General features: G+C 46.8%; 1 protein-coding gene across 2 annotated transcripts in view; it reads right to left on the reverse strand.

Annotated features, from left to right (window-relative positions):
- The window catches only part of RHPN2 (rhophilin Rho GTPase binding protein 2), a 90533-nt gene that overhangs the window by 34667 nt on the left and 37887 nt on the right, over nt 1-17979 (reverse strand). For both annotated transcript variants that reach the window (XM_009253120.4, XM_054538843.2), the window contains 3 exons: nt 14615-14743; nt 10012-10087; nt 775-852 (listed from right to left, as the gene is read on the reverse strand). In XM_009253120.4, the coding sequence (XP_009251395.4) occupies nt 775-852; nt 10012-10087; nt 14615-14743 (283 nt within the window). The remainder of the gene's footprint in view (nt 1-774; nt 853-10011; nt 10088-14614; nt 14744-17979) is intronic.

Consider the following 17979-nt stretch of genomic DNA (forward strand, 5'->3'; position numbering starts at 1 on the left):
GCACATACCAGCAGGTGCCTGTAACTATTTCTGCAGTATGATGACCTCGCTGCTGGCATCGTAAACTCTGGGAGGGGTGGAAAGAACCTGGGAGGAAGTCAGAAATCCTGGAATCCAGTCCCAGCCCTGCCAGGAGGCAGATCTCTCCCCTTCTATGGTTTTCCTTTTTTTTTTTTTTTTTTTTTGAGACAGAGTCTTGCTCTGTTACCCACCCAAGCTGGAGTGCAGTGGTGCGATCTTGGCTCACTGTACTTCCACCTATCAGGTTCAAGTGATTCTCTTGCCTCAGCCTCCCGAGTAGCTGGGATTACAGGCGTGTAGCACCATGCCTGGCTTGTTTTTGTATTTTTAGTAGAAACGGGGTTTTGCCATGTTGGCCAGTCTGTTCTCAAACTTCTGACCTCAGGTGATCCACCCGCTTCAGCCTCCCAAAGTGCTGGAATTACCAGCATGCACCACCACGCCCAGCTAATTTTTGTATTTTTAGTAGAGACAGGGTTTCACCATGTTGGCCAGGATGGTCTGGAACTCCTGACCTCAGGTGATCCGCCCACCTCCACCCCACAAAGTGCTGGGATTACACAGGCGTGAACCACCGCGCCCGGCCTCCTTCTACGGTTTTCTTATGCAGCAAATGGAATGGATGATTCCAGCACCCACCAACCATCACCTCTATCCACCCGCGATTCTGTTAAGACCACAGTATGCAATAATGGGGTTCCCTGAAGACTCGGAAAAGCCACCCTCCCCTCTCTGCTGCACACAAAAACTTACTTGTCTCAGATCCATAAGATCTGCAATTTCATCTTCATATAAATAGCCATCTTCACTGTAATGTTCCAGGATAAAATCCTTAAAGAAAAATGAGGTCAGATATTATAAAGTGTGACTGAAAACCATATATGTGCATAATAGTAATATGTCAATTGTGAACCCGTTTTTAAAAAGGCAGAAGAAAGAAAAACTTATAGCAATTTTCAAAGTGGGGGGATTTATTTTCTTAATTTATGTAGTTTTTTTAATACAGAGTCTCTCTTTGTAGCCCAGGCTGGAGTGCAGTGGCACAATCTCGGCTCACTGCAACCTCTGCCTCCCGGGTTCATGCAATTCTCCTTCCTCCCTCTCAAGGAGCTGGGATTACAGGCGCCCACCACAATGTCTGGCTAATTGTTGTGTTTTTAGTAGAGACAGAGTTTCACCATGTTGGCCAGGCTGGTCTCAAACTTCTGACCTCAGGTGATCCCCCCACTTCGCCCTCCCAAAGTGCTGGGATTACAGATGTCAACCACCATGCCCGGCCATAGTTTTTTTTTTGTCTTTGTTTTGTTTTTAAAAAAAAAAAAAAAAACACAGAGTTTCACTCCCACTCCCATTGCCCAGGCTAGAGTGCAATCTTACAATCTCGGCTCACTGCAACCTCCACCTCCTAGGCTCAAGTGATTCTTGTGCCTCAGCCTCCCAAGTAGCTGGGATTACAGGCATGTGCCACCATGCCCAGCTAATTTTTGTATTTTTAGTAGAGATGGGGTTTCACCACATTGCCCAGGCTGGTCTCAAACTCTTGGGCTCAAGCAATCCATCTGCCTCAGCCTCCCAAAGTGCTGGGATTACAGGTGTGAGCCACTGCACCTCATGCCTATGTTTTTAAATGTTGTGCTGCTTCAGTAAAAGTGAGAGTTGAAGTTAATTTTTTGCTTAAAAATGTCTTTGTGTCTGTGCATCGTGGCTCACATCTGTAATCCCAGCACTTTGTGAAGACCAGGCAGGTAAATCACTTGAGCCCAGGAGTTCGAGACCAGTCTATAGCCTATACATTCAACTATACTGCAAACACCACAGATATTCAGGGGCTCAGACTTGCAATTCTGGGCCTCCCTCAGGACCCGGACAAGTTTCCCAGCACAGACCCTGAGGGTAGGACTGTCATAACAGTCCCCAGATACAGGTTCCTTTGCCAAGAAGACCCTTAACCATGTTATAAAGGCATTTTATTTTATTTTATTTTATTTTATTTTATCTTTGAGGCAGGGTCTCACTTTGTTGCCTAGGCTGGAGTGCAGTGGTGCGACTGCAGCTCACTGCAGCCTCGACTTCTCCGGGCTCAAGCAATCCTCCTACTTCAGCATCCCAAGTAGCTGGGACCACAGGCACGTGCCACAAGCTAATTTCATTTTTGTATTTTTTAATAGAGGTGGGGTTTTGCCCTATCGCCCCACCCCCGCCCCTACAAGTGCTGGCTCCCCCAAGCTGCAAGAAAGGTGATCACATAAATTGCTCAATTATGTCTTCCCAAGTGACTGTGAGTAACCTCTTTACACAACTTCTACATTAAAGCTCCTCCTGTTTTTGTGTGTTCAACGTACAGACACACAGACAAACACTTGTCTTACAAAAATGGATTTGTACTAAATATACAACTTTGCTGTGCCTTCTTTTTCTTTTTTTAAGAGAGGAGGTTCTTGCTCTGTCGTCCAGGGTGGAGTGCAATGATGCAATCATAGCTCACTGCAGACTTGAACTCCTGGGCTCAAGTCATCCTCCCACTTCAGCTTCTCCAGTAGATGGGACTATAGGTGTGCACCACCACACTCAGCTAATATTGTTATTTTTCGTAAAGACAGAGTCCTCCTATGTTGCCTAGGCTGGTCTTGGACTCCTGGCCTCAGGTGATCCTCCCACCTCAGCTTCCCAAAGTGTTGCGATTACAGGCATGAGCCACTGCACCCAGCTGACTATGCCTCTATTCTTTAAACTTGGCCATGAGCTGGGTATGGTGGCTCACACCTGTAATCCCAGCGCTTTGGGAGGCTGAGGTAGGTAGATCAGTTGAGGTCAGGTGTTCCAGACCAGCCTGGCCAACAAGGTGAAACCCCGTCTCTATTAAAAATTTAAAAAAATAAAAAAATAAAATAGCTAGGCATGGTGGTTAAAAGGGGTCTGGTGTAGTGACTCATGCCTGTGATCCCAGCACTTTGGGAGGCCAAGGTGGGAGAATCACTTGAGACCAGGAGTTTGAGACCAGCACGGACAACATAGTGAAACCCCATCTCTACAAATAATAAAAAATTGGCCAGGCGTGCTGAGGCAGGAGGAGGATCACTTGAGCCCAGGAGGTTGAGGCTGCAGTGAGCCATGATCACGTCACTGCACTCCAATCTTATGTTCACCTCATAAAAGTCAAAGAGGATTTTGATTAAATTATATATGTGATCCTGAATTTGAAACTTAGTAAACTAGGGTAGATTAACATACTTAGTGGGATAAAAAAATTATCTAACTGGCCAGGCACGGTGGCTCACGCCTGTAATCTCAGCACTTTGGGAGGCCAAGGCAGGTCGATCACTTGAGGCCAGGAGTTCGAGACCAGCCTGGCCAACGTGGTGAAACCCCGTCTCTATTAAAAATACAAAAATTAGCCAGGCATGCTGGCAGGTGCCTGTAATCCCAGCTACTCAGGAGGCTGAGGCAGGAGAATAGCTTGAGCCCAGGAGGCAGAGGTGGCAGTGAGCTGAGACTGAGCCATTGCACTCCAGCTTGGATGACAGAGCGAGACTTCGTCTCAAAAAAAAAAAAAAAATCCTAACTGAAACCCACTGTAAACATTAGGGACAAAATGAGAATTTCTACCATCACTGTTATTACTTAGCCTAATTCCAAACATTCTCTAGCCCATACATTAAGAAAAATAAGAGACATAAAATATTAGAAAGAAACAATCAAAATAATTTTTTGCAACGTAACAGCATGTTTATAAAACCCAATAGCATCAACTGAAACATTACTAAATTAAGAAGAATTCAATAAAGTGGCAAATAAGTTAACACACGAAAGTCAATAGTAAAAAAGAAAAGTCAATATTCTTCCTTTCTTATACAAGCAATAACCAATTAGAAAAACTTAACAGACAGCCAGGTGTGGTGGCTCACATCTGTAATCCCAGCAGTTTTCAAGGCTGAGATGGGTGGATCATTTGAGGTCAGGAGTTTGAGACCAGCCTGGCCAACAAGGTGAAACCCTGTCTCTACCAAAAATACAAAAAATTAGCTGGGTATGGTGGCAGGTGCCTGTAATCCCAGCTACCCAGGAGGCTGAGGCAGGAGAATCACTTGGACCTGGGGGGCAGAGGTTGCAGTGAGCCAAGACCGCACCACTGTACTCCAGCCTGGGCGACACAGTGAGACTCTGTCTCAAAAACAAACAAACAAAAAAAACCTAACAGAGAAATAATACCTTTCACAATAGCAACAAAAGCACATTTCTAGGGATAAAATTAAAATAATTAAGCAGAAAACTATTAAACTTTACTGAAGAACAGATGTTATTTCATTTTCTTTCATTGATTCGAAATTTTTTTTTTTTTTTTTTTTTAATGAGACAAGGTATCATTCTGTTTTCCAGGATGGAGTGCAGGGGCTCAGTCACAGCTGACTGCAGCCTCAACCTCTTGGGCTCAAGCAATCCACCTCAGCCTCCCAAGTAGCTGGGACTAAAGGTGTGAGCCACTGTGCTTGGCCCTATTTCTTTAAAATAAAACAAAATCGGCCAGCTGTGGTGGCTCACGCCTGTAATCCCAACACTTTGGGAGGCCGAGGCGGGTGGATCACTTGAGGTCAGGAGTTCGAGAACAGCCTGGCCAACATGGTGAAACCCTGTCTCTATTAAAAATATAAAAATTAGCTGGGTGTGGTGGTGGGTGCCCGTAATCCTAGGTACTCAGGAGGCTGAAGCAGGAGAATCACTTGAACCCGGGAGGCAGAGGTTTCAGTGAGCCAAGATTGTGCCACTGCACTCCCGTCTGGGCGACAGAATGAGACTCCCTCTCTAAATAAATAGATACACAAAATAAAATAAAACAAAATCACACTGTGAAGCTTCACTGATTATAAAACATCACACAGACACACAGGTCAGATTTGAAATGGAACTGCCCTAATTCAGTCTGCTGAACCACTTCTGCAGTACCTGTGTTTCTATCAAATATGGAAGGGAAAAAATACAGCAGAAAGTCCCTCAAACGTTCTCATTTTCATATGACTGACATTTGTAGAGTCTCTTTTAGGCTAAAATGATATGGTTGGAAGCCTGTGCCGAATGGCAGTTGGCCATGTCCACAACATGTGAATATTTTCATTTGCTTTAATGTGGAATTCAGAACATGACCCAGTTGAATCCTTAAAAATGCCTATAAAATTCCTAAGTTTCTCCAAGAGACTCCTCCTTTAAAATGCTTGCATTCTTGGCCGGATGCAGTGGCTCACACCTGTAATCCCAGCACTTTGGGAGGCTGAGGCGGGTGGATCATCTGAGGTCACGAGTTCAAGACCAGCCTGGCCAAATGGTGAAACCATGTCTCTACTAATAAAAATTAGCTGGGTGTGGTGGCACATGCCTGTAATCCCAGCTACTTGGGAGACTGAAGCAGGAGAATCGCTTGAACCCAAGAGGCAGAGGTTGCAGTGAGCTGAGATCGCGCCACTGGACTCCAGCCTGGGCAACAAGAGTGAAACTCCATCTCAAAAAAAAAAAATGCTTACATTCTTGTAGCACAGCACCAAGCAACACACAAATTAAATCGTAAAGAAACTTCTACAACAGCAGCAACAGACATTTCCAGACACATGGATTGTTTTGAGTCCCACAGACCAGTGGCAAGTCACATCTATTTTTGCATTTATATATATACACATTATACATATATTTTAAATAAAAATAGAGATGGGGCTGGGTGTGGTGGCTCACATCTATAATCTCAGCACTTTTACTGGAGGTGGAAGCAGGAAGATCGCTTGGGGCCAGGAGAGTTCAAGACCAGCCTGGGCATCATAGCGAGGAGACCCCACCTCTTAAAAAAAAAAAAAAAAAGAGAGAGAGAGAGAGAGAGATGACTGGGCATGGTGGCTGACGCCTGTAATCCCAGCACTTTGGAAAGCCGAGGTGGGCGGATCACCCGAGGTCAGGAGTTCGAGACCAGCCTGGCCAACATGGTGAAACCCTGTGTCTACTAAAAATACAAAAATTAGCCTGGTCCGGTGGCTCATGCCTCTAATCCCAGCACTTTGAGAGACTGAGGCAGGTGGATCATGAGGTCAGGAGCTCAAGACCAGCCTGGCCACGATGGTGAAACCCCGTCTCTACTAAAAATACAAAAATTAGCCAGGCGTGGTAGTGGGTGCCTGAAACCCCAGCTACTCAGGAGGCTGAGGCAGAGAACTGCTGGAACCCAGGAGGTGGAGGGTGCAGTGAGCCGAGATCGCGCCACTGCACCCTAGCCTGGGCAACAGAGCGAGGCTTCATCTCAAAAAATATATATATATACACACAAAAATTAGTTGGCCATGGTGGTGCATGCCTGTAGTCCCAGTTACTCAGGAGGCTGAGGAAGGAGAATCGCTTGAACCCAGAAGATGAAGGCTGCAATGAGCTGAGATCGCACCATTGCACTCCAGCCTGGGCAACAGAGTGAGACTGTGTCTCAAAAAAAAAAAAAAAAAAAAAAAGAGAGAGAGAGACAAGGTCTCATTCTGTTGCCCAGGCTGGTCTTGAACTCCTGGCCTCAAGCTGTCCTCTTGCCTCGGCCTCCCAAAGTGCTAAGATTAGAGGCGTGAGCCATTGCATCTGGGCATAAGTCTCACATAAAAGTTCAGGCAGGCTGTGGCAGTGTGGCATAAAGCTGCAATTCCCGAATTGTTTTCATTGCTTTCTACCCAGAATATAAACTTTCCGGTAAACTTGAGTCCTGAAACACTCAGAATACCAACTTCCCTTCTCCAATTCCAAAATAAACCCCAAACTCACAGGATTTAAACACAGCAGCAGTCAAAAAGGCCTCTATTTATGTCAAACAACTCACCGTCTCTGAGAATGAAGGTCAAGTGCTTCCAAAGTATTAACCAATTGCTTTTAAAAGTAGTAGTTGGCCGGGAGCGGTGGCTCACACCTGTAATCCCAGCACTTTGGGAGGCCGAGGCGGGCGGATTGAGTTCGAGACCAGCCTGGCCAACATAGTAAAACCCCATCTCTACTAAAAATACAAATTAGCCAGGCATGATGGCAGGTGCCTGTAATGCCACCTACTCGGGAGGCTGAGGCAGGAGAATCGCTTGAACCTGGGAGGCAGAGGTTGCAGTGAGCCGAGATGCCATCATTGCCCTCCAGCCTGGGCAACAAGAGTGAAACTCCAGCTCAAAAAAAAAAAAAAAAAGTAATAGTCAAAATGTCATAAGATGTTTTCTTTTCTAAACTAAAAGTAGTCCAAGATGAGCCAATTAAGAGGATTATCATGGAAAGTAAAATAAGCCAGGCACAGTGGCTCATGCCTATAATCCCAGCACTTTGGAAGGCCAAGGCAGGAGGACTGCTTGAACCCAGGAGTTTGAGACCAGCCTGGGCAACAGTGGGAAACTCTGTCTCTACGAAAAATACAAAAATTGGCCGGGCATGGTGGCTCACGCCTGTAATCCCAGCACTTTGGAAGGCCAAGGCAAGTGGATCATCTGTGGTCAGGAGTTCGAGACCCACCTGACCAACATGGAGAAACCCCATCTCTATTAAAAGTACATAATTAGCTGGGCATGGTGGCACATGCCTGTAATCCTAGCTACTCGGAAGGCTGAGGCAGGAGAATCGCTTGAACCCGGGAGGTGGAGGTTGCGGTGAGTCAAGATCACGCCATTGCACTCCAGCCTGGGCAACAAGAGCTAAACTCCATCTCAATAAAAAAGAAAGAAAGATAGAAAAATGCAACAATTAGCCAGGCACGGTGGCACACACCTGTAGTACCAGCTACTCAGGAGGCTGAAGTGGGAGGATCACCTGAGCCCAGTAGGCAGGGGTTGCAGTGAGCCGAGATCATGCCACTGCATGCCAGCCTGGTGAAAAAGTGAGACTCTGTCTCAAAATAATAAAGAAAAAGAAAAAAAAAAAAAGAACGTAAAATATTTCTTCGAAGCAATTTTCACGATGCTAGGATTAATTCCTATAACCAACGCCTGGGCTGCATGGCGCAAACTTGGGCCACCCTACACCTCATCCCCTTTCCCCTCCTTGATGGAATTTGGCAGCGACTGGTTAAAAACTCAAACTGATGGAGTTGAAGAGGGAAGGAAGAGGAGGGTATTCCAGGCACAGGACGGTCTCCCGGCCCCAGCCTCGGGGCACGGTCTCTGCTGTGTTCTCCATTGAAGCACCTCTTCCACTTCCCACTTGAATCCCCCACTGACCCAAAGGCCCCACAGGCAGAGCTTGGGGCACCTCTGGCACCCAGCACAGTGCCAGGCACAGGTGGGCTTATGAGGATCTGCCAAATGGGAGAGGAGTCCAGATACCCAGGAATGTGGCAGGGGGACGCACAAGCAAAGACTCTGGTTATTCAAATATTTAAGGGGAGTGAATTGACATCTTTGATTTCCTTTGAAACTGCATCACAAATAAGACAGACTGATACTAGCCATTAGTTTCGTTCTTTTTTTTTTTTGAGACAGTTTCACTGTTGCCCAGGCTGGAGTGCAGTGGCACAATCTCAGCTCACTGCATCCTCTGCCTTCTGGGTTCAAGTGACTCTCTCATGCCTCAGCCTCTCGAGTAACTGGGATTACAGGCATATGCCACTATGCCCAGCTAATTTTTTTTTTTTTTTGAGATGGGATCTCACTCTGTCGCCCAGGCTGGAGGGCAGTGGTGTGATCTCAGCTCCCTGCAACCTCCACCTCCACCTCCCAGGTTCGAACGATTCACCTGCCTCAGCCTCTCAAGTAACTGGGATTACAGGTGTGCACCACCAAGTCCAGCTAATTTCTGTACGTTTAATAGAGACAGGGGTTTTACCATTTTAGCCAGGCTGGTCTTCAATTCCCAAGCTCAAGTGATCCACCTGCTTCAGCCTCCCAAAGTGCTGGGATTACAGGCGTGAGCCACTGTGCCCGGCCTTTAGCCATTACTTTCAATGGCAAAAACTGCAATTACCTTCAAACCAACCTAACAGACACAAGAATGCACAGATGGATAAATATGTCAGGAAGCAATGCTGGCAGTATGTTCTTGGAAGAAGTGAGTACACAGGGGTTTGCTGTAAAATTCTTAAAAATTTTTGAAAAGTTTGGAAATTTTCATAATAAAATGTTAGAGAAAAAACTTTAGCTATTCTTCCAAAGACATAACCGAAACTGGTTACACGATTTAAGAAAAAAATACACTACTAATAAAAGAGGCCGGGCGCGGTGGCTCACACCTGTAATCCCAGCACTTTGGGAGGCCGAGGTGGGCGGATCACGAGGTCAGGAGATCGAGACCATCCTGGATAACTTGGTGAAACCCTGTCTCTACTAAAAATACAAAAAATTCGCCGGGCGTTGTGGCGGGCGCCTGTAGTCCCAGCTACTCGGGAGGCTGAGGCAGGAGAATGGTGTGAACCCGGGAGGCGGAACTTGCAGTGAGCGGAGATGGTGCCACTGCACTCCAGCCTGGGCAACAGAGTGAGACTCCGTCTCAAAAAAAAATAAAAAATAAAATAAAAAAAAAAAGAGGATATAAGTTTTAAATTTCAAAGCATATCCACTACAGACCCTCTTTGACTTGGCCTCGGGGAAGGCCTGGGTTTCCAACCTGCCTTGTCCAAGACCCAGGAGGAGCTTCAGAAGCCATCAAAGGCAACAACAAAAATATGGCAGGAATAAACATATAAATTATGCATGTAGCTGGCTGAGAAGGGCCTCAGGGTCACTCTGTAGATATCAACTGACTCTGCCTGCTGAGCCTAAGGCCATTGCAAGGGATATGTATTTTCTCTATCTCCATTTTTTTTCTTTTTTTTTTTTTTGGAGACAGGGTCTCATTCTGTTGCCCAGGCTGGAATGCAGTTGTATGATCACAAATCACTGCAGCTTCCAATTCCTGGGCTCAAGCGATCCTCTTGCCTCAGCCTCCCAAGTAACTGTGACTAGAGGCATGCGCCACTGCAAATGGCCTATTTCCATTTTAAACACTGAGTCTGGTGCCCATGGCTTTGAGATTTACCTTGAGGACAACTGAAAAGTCGACGTCTTTCGTCTCCTTCAGGCCAAGAGGAATCAGGGGAATCGTAAATGCCTCCCTATGAGGAACACAACAAGGTATGTATGAACACCCCCAACCAGACCCCTGTGCATCCCACGGCCTTGCCCTCACCAGCCCAGCTCAGGTGTGTGCCCCCTCCTTGCCCCATCCAGTACTCACCTGGCTGACAGGCTCATTTTCCATAAGGATGACTCTGGTCATGCCCCACCCTCTGCTCTAAAACTGACCCAGCACCCTAAGACTGCTGGACCACCCCGCCTAACACATCAGGCCCCTGGCATCTTGACACTGATTTATCTTCCAGTTTCAATGCCTCAATGGTTCCTTTTTTATTTTATTTATTTAATTTTTTGAGAGACTCTTGTTCTGTCGCCCAGGCTGGAGTGCAATGGTGCAATCTCAGCTTACTGTAGCCTCCACCTCTTGGGTTCAAGCAATTCTCCTGCCTCAGCCCCCCGAGTAACTGGGATTACAGGCACACGACACCACACCCGGCTAATTTTTGTATTTTTTTAAGTAGCAATAGGGTTTTGCCATGTTGACCACGTTGGCCAGGCTGGTCTTCTGACCTCAAGTGATCCGCCCACCTTGGCCTCCCAACGTGCTGGGATGACGGGCACGAGCCTCTGCGCCCAGGTCAGTCTCAATGGTTCTTTCGGCAGCTGTGCTGAGAGTCTATCGTGTGCCAGGGTCTGTGCCTGGTGCACTTGCTGCTCCCACCTGGGTGCACCACCCTGCTGCCCTGCGCCTCCTTTGTCAGCTCCTCACTCCCTCCTCCTCTGCCCCCCTCAGCGGGCCCCACAGCTGTGGCAGCTCTCCAACACCCTCACATTCGCAACTCTGGGTTCGTAGGGGCCTCTTCTTTGGGAAGTGTCTAGGCATCCCACCACCAGCACAGGAGATGCCGTCAGGGCAGGAGCCCCATCTGACACCGAAGTGCACCTGCCTCCCAGCCCAGGGTCAGACACCCTCCACCTCCTCTCCCCCAGCTGACCACTCCGTAACCACAGGCTCCCTGAGCCTACATTCCTAGGGGCTGGGCCAGCAGGAAGTGAACGGAGCTCAGGCTGTGTTTTGCAAACACGGATTTAGCTCCCTGACCTGTAACAGGAGACCTCCTTGGGCTGCCCAGCCCAGCCCCACAAGAAGGCCAGGAAGGCTGGGCAGGGCGAGGGGACAATGCAGCTGTAAGCTGAACCTGGCTCTGCAGCACAACTGTGCTACGGCCAGGTGAGACCCATCCCGGGGGCATGGAAAGCCGGATCCTGCTGAAGGCTCCTCCAGGATACGCGAGGTGGAAAGCCAGGTTTGCGGCTGTCCAGGCAACGAGAAGAGGAGGAGCAAGTGTCCTGAGTCCCAGCTCCAGGGCATCCCAGCCCCAATGTGGCACTGACAGCGCCCTCTAGTTGCCTTCTGGCCTCCCTGAGTTTTCCCATCTGCACCATGAGGTTATTTCTTTCCCGCCTACCTCCTAGAAGACTGTAAAGATCAACCATGCTAAGAAAGAAACAATCTACTTTGAAAACAGGGCCGGGCATGGTGGCTCACGCCTGTAATCCCAGCTCTTTGGGAGGCCGAGGTGGGTGCATCACGAGGTCAGGAGATCGAGACCATCCTGGCTAATGGTGAAACCCCGTCTCTACTAAAAATACAAAAAATTAGCCAGGCAAGGTGGCGGGTGCCTTTAGTCCCAGCTACTCGGGAGGCTGAGGCAGGAGAATGGTGTGAATCCGGGAGGCAGAGCTTGCAGTGAGCTGAGATCGCGCCACTGCACTCCAGCCTGGGCGACAGAGCGAGACTCCATCTCAAAAAAAAAAAAAAAGAAAAAGAAAAAGAAAAAAAAGAAAACAGAAGAGCGCAGGACCCAAATGCATGGTGCCATGTTGAATCTGCACAGCTCTCCCTCTTCCCAATGACACAGGGCAGTGACTGGCCACTCTAGAGCCCAGGGACCACTCCAGAGACCTTCGGTTCACTCTGTGGGAAGCCCTGTGTTGCACGTCCCTGCTCTTCGGCACAGCAAATGTGAGTGTGGAACAGCCGACATTTATTACCAAACCTTGGCCCCATCTCGCCTCCTCCAGAACGTGAACCTTTTGGACAAACACTGGAATTGAACACCAGAGCATAGGCCGGGAGAACCTTCCATTAGCTGTCGCACTGACTGGGCATTCAAAACTGCACAGAAGGCCCAGTGTGGTGGCTCATGACTGTAATCTCAGCACTTTGGGAGGCTGAGGTGGGCAGACCACGAGGTCAGGAGTTCGAGACCAGCCTGGCCAACATGGTGAAACCCCGTCTCTACTAAAAATACAAAAAATTAGCTGGGCATGGTGGCATGCGCCTGTAGTCCCAGCTACTCAGGAGGCTGAGGCAGGAGGATTGCTTGAACCTGGGAGGCGGAGGTTGCGGTGAGCCACTACACTCCAGCCTGGGCGACAGAGAGAGACTCCATCTCAAAAAAAAAAACAAACAAACAAACAATAAAAACCGTACAGAAGCCCACAGGTAAGCCAGGCATGGGGTGTCACAAAGGGAAGAGCCAGCGAGGTTTCACACACTGATGCTTCCCCTCCAGCTCTGAAACCACGCTGGTGCCCTGCGGAGGACCAGCACCAGGAAACACACATTCCATAGGTGACTCAAGGTTCCCAAATCCAGGGAGCTATTTTCCGACTGAGTTTCCCCTGGGGCCCACCTACTTTTTGAGAAGTCTCATGCCCACACTGAAAAAGCACGTAAACCCTTCTCTGAACTGTCTCAAAGTTATTTCTCCTTAAAAAGAAGCATTTCACTTAGGGTTTTGTTTTGTTTTTGTGTTTTTTGAGACAGGACTTCTTTCTGTTGCCATTACTGCAGTCTCGACCTCCCTGGCTCAAGTGATCTTCCCACCTCAGCCTTCTGAGTAGCTGGGACTACAAGTGTGCACCACCATGCCCAGCTAATTTTCCTATTTTTTGTAGAGATGGGGTTTCACTATGTTGCCCAGGCTGGCCTTGAACTCCTGGGCTCAAGCGATCCCCCACCTCAGCCTCCTGAAGAGCTGGGATTACAGGCATGAGGCAAGGGGGCATTTCTTTCACAGTTAGATCTCCATTTTTGGAGATGTATTACAATTCTGAGGGATGGTGTTGCTGGCTTTCACCTCGAAGAAATCGATTCCAAAATTGAGTTATGGAGAATGATACGATAGAGTGCCTTCAAAATTGACCTGGGGCCAGGCACAGTGGCTCACATCTGTAATCCCAGCACTTTGCGAGGCCAAGGCGGGCAGATTACTTGAGACCAGGAGTTCAAGACCAGCCTGGCCAACATGATGAAACTGTCTCTACTAATAAAAAAAAAAAAAAAAAAAAAAAAAATCAGCCAAGTGTGATTGTGCACACCTGTAATCCCAGCTACTCAGGTGGCTGAGGCACAAGAATCGCTTGAACCCAGGAGGTGGAGACTGCAGTGAGCTGAGATCGTGCCACTGCACTCCAACCTGGGTGAGAGAGGGAGACTCTGTGTCAAAAAAAAAAAAAAAAGGAAATACAACCTTAAAAGGAGACTGGTCTGTTATTTTGTTTTAATTTGGATTTTTCTGTTTCAGTTTGTTACCTCCAGCTAGGAAACAGACTGCAGTCCAACCTAAGTACAATGCACAGAATCTCTGTGTGTGCAGAGTGGCCTCCCCTTACAGGGTCAGTTTTGGCCTTTGGCGTTAATCCCAAAGTATTTGTGTATGCTTTTTGTTCCTTGGCAAATAAATGAGGAAATAATTAGCCAACATTGGAAAGGTATTGTCCTAACAATGTCCCTTTAATGTTTCTTAGGAAAATTATGGTGACCCACTAAAATATCCTTGCTCAATGTCTGTTCAGTTGAATTTAATAACATATCTTGCTAATGCTTGCGTGTCTATGAAATGTGACTACGTGGAATTACTGAAAATTAACTATAAAATCCAAGGCATCTAACTTTTAAACTTATCTTGGTTCATCATGAATATTTACACTAGATTTTATACTGTCTTCATTTGTTTTTTTTTTTTTTTGTCCGTTTGTTTGTTTTGAGACAGAGTCTTGCTCTGTCAGGTGGGCTGGAGTACAGTAGTGTGATCTCGGCTCACTGAAACGTCCAACTCCCGGGTTCAAGCAATTCTGCCTCAGCCTCTGAGAAGCCAGGATTACAAGTGTGCACCACCACGCCTGGCTATTTGTTTTTTATTTTAGTAGAGACGGGGTTTCACCATGTTGGCCAGACTGGTCTCGAACTCCTGACCTCAGGTGATCCACCCGCCTCAGCCTCCCAAAGTATTGGGATTACAGGAGTGAGCCACCGTGCCCGGCCTCACAAATGCCTTTTTGTCCAACACTGCAGGTATTTCCCAACAAATGGAATGGGCTCATCCCTTCCAGTCTAGCACCTCACTCAACCCAAAACCTGATGGTTCTCTCACTTCCGAAAGTGGGGGCTGCCACACCCCAGTCTAGAATCCTATCTGGTCTCTTTGTGCAACACCCTGGATGTACGAAGGATCTCTGGCTCAGAGGCTTCTGGAAGGTGTGCTGCTCCCACTTACTCTGTGTTCTGATAGACGCCCACCGAGATGTTCAGCCCCTCCAGCTCTTCCTTGAGCATCTGCAGGTCTGAGTTAACGAAGCTCAGCTCCAGCCGCACTTGCTCCCGCACCTTTGAGTTCGTGGCCACTCTGTTCAAAGAGAAGAGGGAGAGAAGTGCTCTCAGCCAGGTATCCCGGCTTCTGGGTGAGCAGACCCAATCCCCAGTCCTTGCAGGGAGGATCAGGGCACGGCTTGCAGAGAAGGGCCAGGAGTGTCGGGTAAGGTATCCCAGGGACACAGGGCACCTGCCCAGCTTGCAGCACACCTGCCAGTACGTGGAGCTGGGGACACAGGCAATGACACTGTGAGCTGCAGACATGAACTCTATGACATCCTGCAAAAACTCAGTATTGAGAAGAGAAAACAAAACTGCTCCCAGCCATGCCCTAAAATACCGTAAGATACCCACTTGAAAAGAAATGAATGATTCCAGCCGGGCGTGGTGGCTCACGTCTGTAATCCCAGCACTTTGGGAGGCCGAGACAGGTGGATCAGCTGAGGTCAGGAGTTCGAGACCAGCCTGGCCAACATATAGTGAAATTCTGTCTCTACTAAAAAATACAAAAACTAGCTGGGTGTGGTGGCGCACGCCTGTAGTCCCAGCTATACAGAAGGCTGAGGCTTGAACCTGGGAGATAGGGGTTGCAGTGAGCTGAGATTGTGCCACTGCACTCCAGCCTGGGCAACAGAGCAAGGCTCCCTCTCAAAAAAAAAAAAGAAATGAATGATTCCTTTTGGTAGGAGAAATCACAATACATAAATAAATAAACATAAAATTTGTTTTAAAAAAAGAAAGAAATGGATGATTATAGCTGGGCATGGTGGTGCATGCCTATAGTCCCAGGCAGGAGGATCGCTTGAGTTCAGGAGGTTGATACTGCAGTGAGCTATGATCACACCACTGCAATCCAGCCTGGGTGACAGGGCAAGACACTGTCTCTAAAAACTAAAATAAGATAAAATGAAATAAAATATAAAAATTTATACATATAAGGTAGAAAGTAAAATAAAATAAATGAATGAGAAAATGAAGGGAGAGGTAATGCTTCCCAATTCATTCTGTAAGACTAGTATTAGCAACCCAAGCCTAGCAACATATAAATAGGATTATACACCATAACTAAGTGGGATTTATCCCAGGAATGCAAGGTTGGTTTAACATCTGAAAATCAATATAATATAAAGGACAAAAAACACATGGTGACTTCAACAGATATTGAAAAAACTGTGACAAAATCCATCACAGATTCATAATAAAAATTCTCAACAAAGTAGGAATAAAAGAGAATTTATGAAATCTGATAAAAGACACCTACAAAAACCCACAGTTAACATCACACTTAGTGGTGAATGACTGCTTTCCTCTTCTCACCAGGAACAAGGCAAAGATGCCCACTTTTGCTATTTCTAATCAATGAGGCAAATAAAGAAATTAAAGGCATCCAGATTAGAAAGGAAGAAATAAAACTGTCTTTATTTACAGATGGCACTATCTTATATATAGAAAATCCTAGGGCATCCATAAAACAAATATTAGTACTAATAAATTTAGTAAGGTCACAGGTCAATATACAAAAATCAATTCTTTTTTTTTTTTTTCTCTAGACAGGGTATCACTCTGTCACCTAGGCTGGAGTAAAATGTCACCATTATGGCTTACTACAGCCTCAATCTCCCAGGCTGAAGCCATCTTCCAGCCTCAGCCTCCCAAGGAGCTGGGACTACAGGTGCACACCACCACGCTGGCTGATTTTTGTATTTTTTTGTAGAGATGGAGTCTCACTATGTTGCCCAGGCTGGCCCAGAAATCCTGGGCTCAAGCAATCTTCCTGCCTCAGCCTCCCAAAGTGCTGAGATTACAGGCATGAGCCACTGTGCCTGGCCAATTCTACTTCTATATACTAGCAATGAACAATCTTGAAATTGAGAAAACCATTCCATTCACAATAGCATCAGAAAGAATAAAATACTCAGGAATAAACAAAAGAATCACAAGACACGTAAACTGAAAACTACAAAACAATGCTGAGATATATTAAAAGAAGAGCTATTCCATGTTTGTGGATGGGAAGGCTCATTATTGTCAAGATATCAAGCCTCCTTAGTTGGTACATTCATTCAATGCAACCTCAATCAAAATCCCACTAACCTTTTTAATAGAAATCAGCAAGCTGATCCTAAAATTCATATGGAAATGCAAAAAAAACCTATAATAGGCAAAATAATTTTGAAAAATAAGAACAGAGTTGGAAGACATATTGATTTTAAAATTTACTAAGAAGCTGGGCTGGGCATGGTGGCTCACGTCTGTAATCCTAGCACTTTGGGAGGCTGAGGCGGGTAGATCACCTGAGGTCAGGAGTTCGAGACCAGCCTGATCAACACGGTGAAACCCCATCTCTACTAAAAATACAAAAAATTAGCTGGGAGTGGTGGCAGACACCTATAATCCCAACTACTCGGGAGCCTGACGCAGGAGAATCACTTGAACCCAGAAGGCAGAGGTTGCAGTGAGCCAAGATCGCGCCACTGCACTCCAGCCTGGGCAACAAGAGCGAAACTCCATCCCCCAAAAAAAATAAAAAATAAACTTACTAAGAAGCCATAGTCATCAAGATAGCATGGTACTGACATAAAGATAGGCAATGAAACAGAATAAGAGTCCAGGAATAGGCCAGGTGCAGTAGCTCACGCCTGTAATCCCAGCACTTTGGGAGGCCAAGACGGACGGATCACGAGGTCAGGAGATCGAGACCATCCTGGCTGACACAGTGAAACCCCGTCTCTACTAAAAATACAAAAAATTAGCCGGGCGTGGTGGCGGGCACCTGTAGTCCCAGCTACTCGGGAGGCTGAGGCAGGAGAATGGCGTGAACCCAGGAGGTAGAGCTTGCAGTGAGCTGAGATCGCACCACTGCACTCCAGCCTGGGCGACAGAGCGAGACTCCGTCTCAGAAAAAAAAAAAAAAAAAAAAAAAAGAGTCCAAGAATAAATGTTTACATTTATGTAGTAAATCTTTACAATTGATTTTGAACAAAAGTGCCAAATCAATTCAATGTGGAAAAGATTATTGTTTCAACAAATAGTGCTAAAGCAGGTTGACATCCATAGGTATGTCAGGGTCCCTAAAACCACCCCCAAGTTCAGTGTTAATCTAGGAGGACTTGCAAAAGCCATGGCTATGGTTTACTACAGCAAAAGACACAAAGCATAATGAGCAAAGGGAAAGGCACACAGGGTGAAACTGGGAGGAGGCCCGGCCCAGGCTTCTAGGGGTCCTCTCCCAGTGGAATCCCACAGACCGTGCTTAACTCCCCCAGCAAG

Source organism: Pongo abelii, chromosome 20, assembly GCF_028885655.2.
Source record: "Pongo abelii isolate AG06213 chromosome 20, NHGRI_mPonAbe1-v2.0_pri, whole genome shotgun sequence".
Lineage (NCBI taxonomy): Eukaryota > Metazoa > Chordata > Mammalia > Primates > Hominidae > Pongo > Pongo abelii.